Genomic DNA, 12,685 nt, shown 5'->3' on the forward strand with positions numbered 1-12,685 from the left:
AGCTCAACCAGTTTGATGAGTGACTGAGAGATGAACCCAAAGCCAAGAGGTAACTACTTGCCAAGATAGCAGACTGCTTCAACAGAGACCCAGGTCCTGGCTCTGTCCCTCCCTCCCTTGTCCTTCCCCCATCCCCCCATCAAATAAAAAGGCAGGAGACAGGCCCAGGTACAACAGCAGGTTCTTTTCCGATTCCTCAAAGCGCTGCATGGGGTGGGGGCAGAGACAGAAGAGAATGTAAACATTGGGTTCCACCCCCTGGAGCTCAAGGGAAGACCCTTACCCAGATAGGGAGTAACTAGAGGGGTAGAAGGGAACAAGGTGAAAGGTAGGGGTCCTGATGAGACAAAGCAGGAGGGCCTGAGAACAGAGCAAGGTGGGTTTGGAGGGACCACACAGCACAGTGCAGGAAAAGAGATGGGGGACATTTCCTATTCCAGTGCATGTCCCCTTAAATAAACTGGGTACAGGAGCATTATGGAAGGAGAACCAAAGAACAGAAGATAAAGGGAGACCCCCGTTACCCCAACCAGGGCCAACCCCATTCTCTGTACATAATTACAACACAGAGAGGTCCAGAAGGAGAGCCCTGGCCAGGAAGTGGGGAAGACAGGCAGGGCTGAAGATGGGAAAAAGGAAGCCAGCTCCACCTCATCATAAGGGGAGCCATGGAGTGTAAGAATCTGAAACTGCTGACTCCCATCACCAGGAGTCACCCCTGGGATGACAATGGGCCACTCAGGACAGCACCTAGGAGGGGACCTGGAGGGAACTGGGGCAGGAGTGACAGAGACCCCAGCTGAGTCTCATGGGAGGTGAGAAGCTCCAGACTCATTTGCAGCTGCCCATCTGTCCTGCTTGTGTAGGGATCAGCAGCTGGTGAGGAGACGGAGAACCAAGCTACTTTCCCCAGTGAGGGACAGCCTGCCGAGGGGCTACGGGGTGGCACCTCGGGCCAGGCCTGCTCTTGGCTGAGGGAAAGAGGGGGGGCATGCAGTCCAGCCCCAGGGCAGAGGTCAGAAGTAAGCGTCCTGCCGGGCCTCAGCTACTGAGGGCCTGTCGTCGCCATCGTGGGGGCCTGGAGGCCCATCTGCCTTTCGACGCAGTGAAAGCTTCCGGCCCTGAGCCTTCTTCTCCTGCTTCTGCCGCTCCTTCTCCTGCTTCTCCCGTTCCTTCTCCTGCTTCTCCCGCTCTTTCTCCTGCTTCTGCCGCTCCTTCTCTCGCTCCTTTTCCTGTTTCTGCCGCTCCTTCTCCCACTCTTTCTCCTGTTTCTGCCTCTCCTTCTCCTGCTTCCGGGTCTCCTTGCTGGAACCCAAGGGGGTGCTGTTGCCAGTGGGTGAGGGAAGGGATGGATGCAGTCCCTCAGCAGTGACCACAGGCCCTGGGGCAGGCCCAGCACTGGCCCTTCGGGTGAGGGGCGGCGGAGAGGGGGGCCCTCCAGCTGCCCGGGAGCCTCGGCTCTTGAGGCCAGGGAGGCTGAGGAGGCTGGAGGAGGGGCCCAGGGGTGGCTGTTGCCGCCGGCGCTCCTCATGGATGGCCCGGGAGCCATGCAGTCGCCGTGAGGGCCGATACTGCAGCTCCCCCCGTGTTTCCCGCCACTTCTTGAGCTGGGCTGCATTCTCCCGCTCAATCAGTGCTTCTGTCACCGGCAGATTGGTTACCTGGACAGAGAGGAAGTGCATAACAGAATGGAGCTGAGGGTGGGAACGGGCTGAGGCAGGCAGGGGGTGTGCTGAGGCCGCAGGCCTACCTCATGCACCAGGAAGTCCTCCTGCATGCACTGCTGGGGCAGGTTGCGCAGCTGCTCCATGGTCTCATACATGCCTTGGCAGGAGCGCAGCTTCTCCACTGAGCCCAGCGTGTGGCGCAGCAGCACCAACGCCACCCGGAAGATGATCTTAACACCTGCAGGGGTGGAGAATAGAGAGCATAGGGTGGTCCGACACAGCATCTGAGCCTGTCCTGATCAGGACAGACGCACAGCCTCCATCCCCATCTACTGCCAATCTCAGATGAGGAAACTGAGGCCCTAAGAAAGGAAATGAGCTGCCATCAGTCACAGGCTCCTGGTAGGAAGAGCAGGCTCTAGGTTGGTGGCAGAACCAAATCAGGAGTTTCTCCAGCCCTCAGCTGCTTATGATGAAACCTCCACTCAACAAGTACCTTTAGTCCTTGGACTACCAGAAACATGACAGGACCCCTGGTAGCCCAGCCCCTCATGGCCTGGTGGGCCACAGAAGTACCTTCACAGAAAAACATATCCCAGACGCGCAGCACTGATGCCCAGGGCAGGGTGCGGGCAAAGATGCACATGAACCACTCCGTCATATAGAGCACGGGGTCAATCCGCTGCCGCCGAAGGTGCCGATGTGCAAGCGGGGAGGCCCGGCGCAGGAGCGCAAAAAAGATCTCTCCATCCAGCTGAATGGCCTCCTGCAGGTGGGACAAGCCATGAGAAGAGGGCCAAGTCACCTGTGTCACCCTCAGGAGAACTGGCCCTGTGGGCAGAGGCCCAGAAGGCCTGGGTGGGGCAAGGCAGGCAGGGGCCTCCCTGCAGCCTGGAGGAAATGCCACAGCCCCGGATGCACCCACCCTCCACTCACTCACCAGCCCTGCACTGTAGTAGCCTGGGAGGTACTTGTCGCAGATCTGCACCAGACACCAAAAGGCTTGCTGAGAAGAGCAAGAACAAGAGGAGAGGTGGGGCCTGAGAAACAGGGAGCAGGGAGCTCCCCATCACCACTGCAAGCCAAGATCCTCCCGCCCCTCCCAGCCCAGGACCACAATGCTGACCTCAGCAGGCATGTGCATGAGCAGGACTGCGGCCACGGGGGCCTGGGCCTGGCAGTAGCCCTCGTCAGGCCGGTAGATGGTATAGGCCTTCAGGATTCGGTACAGGTCCTGTTGCCTGTGGGGGTTGGGAAAGATGGTGAGGGCAGTCACAAGGGCCGAGAGCTCTGTACCCAAACCCAGTTCCAGATTCATCCCAGAGCTTTACCACCAGGCTCCTCCATCCACCTGCTCAGGCTTGCTGAGTGAGCTTCAGCCAAAGGCTCAGCCCACAGCAGAGCACTCCAGGCCCCAGGGCTCCGCCTTTGGCTGCACACTCCACATGCTCCCTGCCATCCCAGCACGGCTGCACCCTCACCCTCCTTCCTCTGCCACATCCCAGAAACCTTCAAGGTCATTTTCTCCAGGAAGCTTTCCACAGCCACAGCATCAGCCCTCCCCTAGCACTGAATGTCTTTGTCACCCCAAAGCAGGAGCTCCCCAGAGCAGAGCCTGCCTTATTGGTTTCACTGAATTTCACAGTTCTTGGGAAAGGGGAAGGCTTGAAAGCCAGCTGTGCCTCAGCCCTTTCTCTTATCACTGCATCCAAAATAATAAAATCTGTACCCTAGACCTGCTCCTCTTCCTTGAGGGTGTCCCGCTGCCCATGTCTAGGACCTCTATTCACTCAGCCCCACATCAGAAAAGAGCCCCTGCCTCCAAGCCTAAGCAGTGCTGCACCCTGAATTCCATTCCTGCCTGCTCCCTCTCCACAGTCACTGGCAGCTCAGACCTCCATTTCTTGCCCAGAAAACAATGACCTCCCAGATCTACTCCCTGCCTTCAGTCTCACACATCCTCCTCCTGACCACTGCCCAGAATAGCTTTTCCCAAAACTCCAGGCATTCAAGTGTGATCTTTATCTGTATTTTCTCTGCATATCACCCTAGTATTATTTACTTGACATTTTTTCTCCACTTTGCAAAAGCATCCACGAAATGACAGGTTAGATATGGTTATTTTATCTAATGCATATTAAAATAAATACGTAACTTCCACAAGCGCCCACACCCCATCGCCCACCTGCCTGCTTCCGTGTCCCTGCCGTCTCCCTGTTACTGTAAGTGAAGAGTCTGTGATCCTGGCAAGTACTTCCTTTCCACTTGGGCCCAGGATCCCATCCCCTCTCACCTGTACAGGCCACCACTCCAACAACCTTCCCCTCGCTCCTGCACCATCAGTTCCTCTCTCTACTATGCCATTCCCACAAGCAAACCCAGATGCTGTTATTTCTTTGAGTTTCAAAAAAAAAGTTTCTTGGCCAGGCACAGTGGCTCATGCCTGTAATCCTAGCACTTTGCGGGGGCTGAGACAGGCAGATCACCCAAGGTCAGGAGTTTGAGGCCAATATGACAAAACCCCATCTTTACTAAAAATACAAAAATTAGCCAGGTGTGGTGGTGGGTGCCTGTGATCCCAGGTACTCGAGAGGCTGATGCAGGAGAATAGCTTGAATCCAGGAGGCAGAGGTTGCAGTGAGCCAAGATCGCATCACTGCACTCCAGCCTGGGCGACAGAGACTGTGTATTTAAAAAAAAAAAAAAAAGTCTCTTTACCTCTCTTCCCTCCAAATACCACACTGTTTCTTTCCTTACCTACAGACTTGCTGTCTTCAATTTCCTTCCTCCAATTCTCCAGTTGGGGTTTCACCCACTGCTCTACACACACTCTTTTTAACATGGCCACTAATCCAGAGGTCAATTTTCAGGCTGGACGTTACTGGACACTTCAGCAGCATTTCACACAGCTGACCCTTGAAACCCCATTTCACTCTGTCCCGATCACATGCTCCTGGTCCTCCTCCTCCTACCTCCAGCTTCTCATTCCGAGCTCTTTCTCATCTTCCCATTCTCAAAACATTGGCACCACAGGGCTCAATCCTTGAACATTTAGCATCAATTCCTTTTGTATCTACACTTGTTGCCTTGGTGACTTCATCCAGTCTCATGGGTAAGATTTAGTCCCTCTATAAGTTGACGACTCTTAATTTCCAATTTATCTCCAGTTTAAACTTCTCCCCTGAAATCCAGGTTTGTGTATATTGTACACTGAACTTTCGTCTCCATCTAGAGGTTCAATAAGCATTTTAAACTTAACATTCCCTGCCAGGCGTGGTGGCTCATGCCTATAATCCTAGCACTTTGGGAGGCTGAGATGGGCAGATCACTTGAGGTCAGGAGTACGAGACCAGCTTGGTCAACATGGCAAAACCTGATCTCTACTAAAAATACAAAAATTAGCTAGAAGTGGTGGCGGGCGCCTGTAAGTCCAGCTATTCAGGAGGCGGATGCAAGAGAATTGCTTGAACCCGGGAAGCAGAAGTTGCAGTGAGCCAAGATAGTGCCACTGCATTTCACCCTGGGCAATGAGCAAAACTCCACCTCAAAAATAATAAATAATAGCCTCCCAGGTGCAGTGGCTCACATCTGTAATCCCAGCACTTGGGGAGGCCAAGACGGGTGGATCACGAGGGTCAGGAGTTCAAGACCAGCCTGGCCAAGATGGTGAAACCCCGTCTCTACTAAAAATACAAAAATTACCCGGGTGTGGTGGTGGGCGCCTGTAATCCCAGCTACTTGGGAGGCTGAGGCAGAGACTGCCGTAAGCTGAGATCACGCCACTGCACTCCAGCCTGGGCAACAGAGTGAGACTCCATCTCAAAAAAGAATAATAATAATAAACTTAACGTTCCCAAACTGAGCTTGTGAGATGCCCCCCACAGCTACCTTTACCTCATCTATATTAGTAAACAGCAACTCCATTCTTCTTGTTTCTCAGGCCAAAAACCTTACTCCTCTCCTCTCACACTGCATGTCTAATCCATTGGCAAATCTCTTTGATTCAACCTTCAAAATATATGCAGAATCCAACCACTTCTCCCCATACTCCCGCTGCTACCATGCTGGTCTCTCATCCCCTCCTTGATTACAGAAAATCTCCTAAATGGTCCATTTCTGTCCTTGTCTCCCTATAGTCAATTATCAGCATGGTAGCCAGAATGACCCTTTTCAAACAAGTAGGATCAAGTCATTTGTAACCCCATCCCCCCTCACATTCTCTATTGCCCTCTTGCTTTAAACTCCTCTTTAGGGCTGGGCACAGTGACTCACACCTATAATCCCAGCAGTTGAGGCTGAGACAGGTGGATCACTTGAGCCCAGGAGTTCAAGACCAGCCTGGGCAACATGATGAAAACCCGTCTCTATCAAAAAAAAAAAAGTAAAAATAAAAATAACCTCTTTAATGCTTACCATCATTCACATACAACGTATTTTCCTTTCCCTGATTTATTGTTTGTCTCCACTAAAATATAAACACCACGAGAGGAGTTTTTGTTTTTTTTGTTCACTGCAATTTTTGAGACTAGACAGTGCCTGGCAGATAGCAGATGGTCAATAAGTATTTGCTAAAGGGTGAATTATTGATCAAAAAAATGTCTGGCCAGGCATGGTGGCTCACGCCTGTAATTCCAGCACTTTGGGAGGCTGAGGCAGGTGGATTACCTGAGGTAATCCAGGAGTTCGAGACCAGCCCAGCCAACATGGTGAAACCCCGTCTCTACTAAAAATACAAAAATTAACTGGGAATGGTGTGCGCCTGGAATCACAGCTACTTGGGAGGTTGAGGCAGGAGAATCACCTGAACTCAGGAGGCAGAGGTTGCAATGAGCCAAGATCGCACCACTGCACTCCAACCTGGGCAACAAGAGCAAAATTCCATCTAAAAAAAAAAAAAAAAAGGCCATCTGGCTGGGTACAGTGGCTCACACCTGTAATCCCAGCACTTTGGGAGGCCTAGGTGGGCACATCACTTGGGGTCAGGGATTCAAGATCAGCCTGGCCAACATGGTGAAACCCTGTCTCTACTAAAAATACAAAAATGAACTCAGCATGGTGGTATGCACTTGTAATCCCAGCTACTTGGGAGGCTGAGGCATAAGAATCGCTTAAACCCTGGAGGTGGAGGCTGCAGTGAGCAGAGATTACGCCACTGCACCCCAGCCTGAGCAACAGAATGAGACTCCATCTCAAAAAAAAAAAAAGGTCCATCTGAGAACCCCCTAAAACCATCTTGCATACTACTAGGGAACAGTATATATTGATATCTGGAGGAAGCTTGGTCTATAGAACAAAATTCCAAATGACGTGGCACAAGATTTAAGGGTCCCTGGTGACCTTTTCCATTACTCCTGGGCAGGAGAACCCTGCCCACAATCCCACTCTAGCTCCCACCTCTCCAAAACCCAGCCCAAATGCGAGCTGTTAAAGGAGCCTGTGATGTGCCCCACACACAACCCAAGTCAAGTCTCCTTCCCGGGACAGTTCCTTTGACATGGCTTGACACTCAGTCCCTTACAGATCGCTCTTCTACAAGTCCTGGAGGGCAAAAACCGATTTCCACTCAGTCTTGTATGTACCTAGATAAAAGGTGGATCCTCCAGCCAATGTTTGCTGACTAATCCCCATGGTCCAGCCACCTTACCCATGCCCCCCTCGAGCAGCAAACATCTCGTGGAAAGGGAACTGGCGATGCAGGTCCTTCTCAATCACATCCAGCCACTTGGGGTCCCCAGGAGCCCGTTCCAGCTCCTGCAGTGGGACAGCGGGGATTATACCTCAGGATCTGGGGGAACTGATACCCCTCGAATAGACAGGGCCACATGTCCCCATACCCTGGAGCTGCACGCACCTCAAACTTTCCTGGGTTCTGCTCCAGAAGTTCCTTGCTATTAGACAGGTACTGCCAGGCCTTGGCTCTGAGAGAGGAGGGGATCCCCTTCCGGCAGCGCAGCTTCACCTAAGGCAAAGTGGCAGGCGGGGTACAGCTTCAAGGGCCGGCACAGCCTCCAAGCTTTCCCCAGCAATCCACAGGCTCCCTGTGATCTGGATACTCCCCCCACATCCCATAAGCTTGGTTCCACTGGACCTGGCCTGGCCTTCTATTTTTAAAGCCACTCCCCCACAAGGCCCAAGTACCATCTATCCCCAGTGTGGTCCAGAGGACAGATATTACCAGCTTCCAGGGCTTCCCTGGAGCACATGCCACCCCTCCCAACTTGTACATCACCCTGCCCACCATTCAGCCTTCAAACCTTCTGGAATCGCCGTGACAGCCACTTATCCCAGTTACTGAACATCTCCAGCCATTTGAGCTCCCGCTGCCGAGCCACATCCACGGGAATGGAGCTCTCTCTGCAGGGTGGGGGGAGCATGGAAGGGGTCAGTAGCAGTAGTTAAAACCTGCATTGCAGGGGGAACTGAGGCAAGGCACCTCCCCAGGCTCAAATGAGAAACTGGATAGTCTGTGAGCTACCAAACATCAGGATGTCTGGCCACTTGGCCATCCCAGGGCACACGGAAACGGTTTCCTTCCCTGATGGATCTCTATTCAGAAGTCATATTTAAATCTCACTCCCAACACATCCAAATCTGAGGAGAGAGTATGGAGTATTTTAAAGCCACATTTTGCATTAGATCTGGATCCAAGTCCTAGCTTTCCCATTTATTCATTGTGTGATCTTGAACAAATCACTTAATTTTGCTAAGCCTCAATTTCCTCATCTGCAAGGTGGAGAGAATAACAGTATCTACCCAGAGGGGTTTGTTGAGAGTTTATACAAAATAACACACAGCAAGGTGCCCATTAAATAATGCCTTACTATCCATAAAATAAAATATAGAGGGCTCATGCCTATAATCCAGCACTTTGGCAGGCAGAGGCAGGAGGATCACTTGAGGCCAGGAGTTCGAGACCAGCCTGGACAACATGGTAAAACCTGTCTCTACTAAAAATACAAAAATTAGCCAGGCATGGTGGCGCACACTTGTAATCTCAGTTACTTGGAGACTGAGGCAGGAGTATCACTTGAACCCCGGAGGCGGAGGGTACAGTGAGTCAAGACTGTACCACTGCACTCTGGCTGGGCAACAAAGGAAGACTATCTCAAAAACTAATGAAATCCAGAACAAATGTACTTCTCTGTCTCCTTAGACGCAACCATCTGAGTTTTGTCCTATCAAACTTTTACCATTCCTTGGATCACCTGCAATTTACCTCTTCCTCCTTGAAATCACCCCAAGCAAATAAAAGTCTCCCTGCCCTATTTACTTACTGTTCTGTCAGGGCTTCACACTCATAGTGCCCCATCATTCTTCATTACTTTAGGAGCCAGTACTAGCAGGTGAGTGGAATGGAACAAAGCTTGGGTCTTAGGAATCAAACCCACCTAAGTTCAAATTCCAGTTCTGTCTGAGACCCTGGGGAGCCTTGACAAGGGATGACCTGAGTCCCTTCCTCAGTTATAAAAAGACACCATCACCCACATCACAAAGTTATGAGAAGACTATTGAGAAACTGCATAGAAACAACTGTTCAATAGAAGGGGGCTTGTTAAATGCTAGTTTCCTTTGTCCTAGAAGCTGCTTAAACAGAGAGACTATCTCTCATTAATTTCTATCACAAGTCAGTTCCAAACTCTGGCAAAGGCTGGGAAGAGTGAGATACCTTCTGGCCCTCAAGAAGGTCACGGCCTAAGAGGAGAGAGAACTGTAATATGGTATGGGAAATGCAATGACAAAGATGCACCAAAGAGACATCTAATTGGAGTGGGGGCAGTGGAAATCAGGGAAGGCTTCCTGGAGGAGGGGACATATGAGATAAGCCATGAAGAACTGAGTAGAACTCAGCAGAAAAAGGAAGGCGAGAAGAGCACTCCTGGCAGGTGAACAGTGTGAATATCAAGGCAAAAGGACTACAATTAGTTTAAGGGCCACAGTGCAAAGCATCTGGTGAGGAGTGGTGGCAAAGGTGACCAGAGAGGCTGTGTGCAGGCTGAAAAGCCTGGACTGCATCCTGTGGACAGAGTGGGCCACTGAACGCTGCAAAAGTAACGTAGGTTACGGTCAATCTTGCCCCAGAGGTAGAGCATGGAAGCTGATCTTAGAGGGACAAAGCTACAAAGCAGAGAAACAGCACCTGGTGTGCCTGGCACGCAAGAGGGACTCCCTCAAACTGAATTCAGCCCAAGTTCCTTAGGACAGTCTGCTATTGAGGAAAGAGCCACTGGTCACACCGATCCAGATTATTTGAGGGAACAATTCACTCAATTGCGCTAATTCTGTTTCTTCATCTGTAAACCAAGTCCTCGTGCCTAGAAAGCACCAGGGTCAAACTTCAGTTGCTTTCCCATGTAAGACCCTGAATGTTGGCACCCAATCAAAGGCTTTCTGATTTTGGTTGGCTTATGAACTCTGCCTGGAAAACCCTCCCACAGGACTTCCCCCCATCCCAGCACACACAGCCATGACTAAACCCTACTTACACTCCATGATTCAGAGCAGCTTCAGCTGATACCCTGCTCTAGGTGCTCAGGAAACCCTCTAGGTATCGCTAGGCTAAACCAGATGTCTTCTATTGAAACCAACTGTTAAGTATTTGTCTTTCTCTCCAGATGATTGGCTCTTTGAAAGGACTACTTTATCCTTAGTACCTGAGGCCTGACATGGGGTGAGGGGGCCAGGTGATGCTGAAGATGGAGTGGACCTGCAGGTCAAAGGGACACAGGAACAAGGAGCAGGATCCAGAGAGGGGGAAGGAAGAAGTCAGAGGCAATCACCCCCTACCTTGGGAGTGACTCAGGCCCCGGAGGGAACTAGGAAAGAGTAAGCCGGGCTGAGGAGATGAGGAAATGGGGAAGAGGCCTCTCCCACCCCCTTTCCTTCAGTGCAAATACAAGACTGCCCTGTTTCATAGAGGGGTCCTGACTGCACGGTCTCCGTTACATCGGCCAAACTTCCCCACCTCTATTCCATCCCAGGGACCCAGGGCGATGCGGGAAGGGAGGTGCCTGCACCCCTCCCAGGCTCTCCCCTTAAGAGACCAAGGGTCTCTACAAGAAACCTCGCCCAAACTTCCCCACCTCTATTCCATCCCAGGGACCCAGGGCGATGCGGGAAGGGAGGTGCCTGCACCCCTCCCAGGCTCTCCCCTTAAGAGACCAAGGGTCTCTACCAGAAACCTCGCCCAACCAACCCTCCAAAATATCCTGCCTGTAGCGGGAGTTCCCCATCAAAGAGCTGGGATGACCTCAGGTATCACCTCATTCAACCCACTTTATAGAGGAGGAAACTGAGGCACGGAAATGGAGAAGCCACTAGCTGAAGGGCACACAACCCATCAAAGGCAAGGCTTAAACCCAGACTTCCTGACCCCTGATCTGAAACTCACTAACATGCCAATGTCACAGACACCTCAGGATGCTCAAGGCATGGCAGCTCGTGCTGATCACCCCTTGGATCCTCAGAGGAGGCTGGGCTGCCAAAGTCTGGGCAAAGTGTATCGTTTCGCCCTCCCCCAACCTCTGCTTCCCCAAGGCGGTCCCGCTGGGTGCCCACTGGTACTCACAGGCTGCCCGAGTACTGGCTGCCCCCAAGGAAGCCATATTTGTCCGTCTTGCGCAGGACCAGCCCGTTTATCTCAGAGTCTGAGCCCATGGAGCTCACATCATCCGCCAAGGACTCCAAGGTCCCAGACATGAGGCTCACAGAGTCCAAGTAGCTCAGCGTATCCGGGGCCTGCCCTCGAGGCCCAGAGATGCCAGGTCCCAGGCTGGACGTGGAGCCCAGGTCTTGAGAGTTTTCAGCAGGCTCCGGAGCTGGGGTCACGGTCACGACAGCTACCGGAGCCTCGCAAGTCCCCGAGGGGCCTGTGCCAGGGCCTGAGGGGTCCTCAGGAGCCTGTCCTGCTGATGTTGATGTTGCTGCGGCAGCTCCATGCCCACCTGTCACTTGTCCTGATGCACTTCGTGCAGTCACTCCTGAGGCCACTGTGATTCCCGGCTTGGGGGCAAGCGGGGGTTTGGCGGTCAGGGCCCCAGGAGCCGTTCTGGAAGGGGTCCTGGTGGGGGTCCCTGATCCTGGGACGGGGGAGGGTCGAGCCTCCTCTGTCTTCGGAGAGTCTGCCCCTGCGGCCAAAGCCTTCAACGCCTCAGCTCCTGCCACCGCTGCCGGCTCTGGGGGTTCAGGGCCGGAGGGAACCTGCGTCTTCGGGGCTTCGGGCGAGGCCTCCAGGGTCAGCACCACCACCGTGCTGCCCGTGACGGCTGGGGCTGGGGCTGGGGCCGGGGCCGGAGCAGAGTTCTGGGCCGACCCCGGGACCCAGGCGGGCCGCGCCTCCCCTGGGGCTACCAGGGTGACGGGGGCCGAAGTGGCCGTAGTCACTGGAGGTCCCGGAGCCACCACCATGACGGGCCCGGCCCGGGAACCCCGGGGCGGCGGCGAGGGAGCCGCGGGGGCGCCGTGACGGCGCGGCGGGGCCACCAGGGGCGCCGGGCCCGTCTCCATGGCCGCGGGCCGCCCCTCACATCCCCCCGCTGGGGAGGCCGCAGAAGGCGCCGCCCCTCAGGCCTCCCGGCGAGGCCAACTAAAAAAGGGGAGAGGGCGAAGGGCGCAGCTCGGCCCGCGCCAGAGGCGGGGCGACAGCCGGGCAAGCAGAGGCGGGGCAGAGGTCCTGGGGCGCTATGCGCCGGGGTCTCGCTCGTGCCCTCTCACCCTCTCGCGCGCTCTCGCCCTCTCGCGCGCTCTCGCCGCCGCCCCCTCCCTCCCGCTTAGGGCGAGCCGCCGACCTCGCGCCTGCGCACACGCTGCAGTGCCGGCTCCGCGGCCAGCGTCTCGATGTTCCACGCCTGCGCGCGGACTGTCCCATCGCGCTTCTTTTTTCTCCCGCCTCGTCAGAGGATATGGACGAATAGTGGGAGAGAGGGAACTGGGCTTCTGCCAATCGTTGGAATCGTGGGCGGGGCTGGAAGCGAAAAGGGGATGGATCATCTGAAAAGAGGAAACGGAGAAGGCGGAGGGCT

General features: G+C 53.8%; 1 protein-coding gene across 2 annotated transcripts; it reads right to left on the reverse strand.

Annotated features, from left to right (window-relative positions):
• Window positions 1–164: 164 nt before the first annotated feature.
• On the reverse strand, window positions 165–12,448 carry TBC1D10B (TBC1 domain family member 10B). 2 transcript variants are annotated; one of them, XM_017978860.4, is made up of 9 exons: window positions 11,233–12,448; window positions 7,922–8,021; window positions 7,519–7,626; window positions 7,312–7,418; window positions 2,794–2,908; window positions 2,608–2,673; window positions 2,244–2,433; window positions 1,751–1,905; window positions 165–1,661 (listed from the first exon to the last, which is right to left on the reverse strand). In XM_017978860.4, exons 1-9 carry the CDS (start codon window positions 12,168–12,170, stop codon window positions 1,017–1,019), a joined length of 2,424 nt encoding a protein of 807 aa, XP_017834349.3. In that variant the 5' UTR covers window positions 12,171–12,448; the 3' UTR covers window positions 165–1,016. The 2 variants fall into 2 exon arrangements, with proteins under 2 accessions (XP_017834349.3, XP_002756109.5); XM_002756063.6 differs by lacking the exons at window positions 7,312–7,418; window positions 7,519–7,626; window positions 7,922–8,021.
• Between the last annotated feature and the right edge of the window lie 237 nt (window positions 12,449–12,685).

Source organism: Callithrix jacchus, chromosome 12, assembly GCF_049354715.1.
Source record: "Callithrix jacchus isolate 240 chromosome 12, calJac240_pri, whole genome shotgun sequence".
Classification (NCBI taxonomy): domain Eukaryota; kingdom Metazoa; phylum Chordata; class Mammalia; order Primates; family Cebidae; genus Callithrix; species Callithrix jacchus.

Bases quoted from the DNA above. Each gene is read 5' to 3' on its own strand.
- TBC1D10B (XM_017978860.4), bottom strand. From the start codon at position 12,170: ATGGAGACGGGCCCGGCGCCCCTGGTGGCCCCGCCGCGCCGTCACGGC. The intron at 2,674-2,793 runs GTCAGCATTGTG...TGCTCTTCTCAG, and splicing joins TCATGCACATGCCTGCTGAG to CAAGCCTTTTGGTGTCTGGT. The intron at 2,434-2,607 runs GTGAGTGAGTGG...TCCCACCTGCAG, and splicing joins GCTACTACAGTGCAGGGCTG to GAGGCCATTCAGCTGGATGG.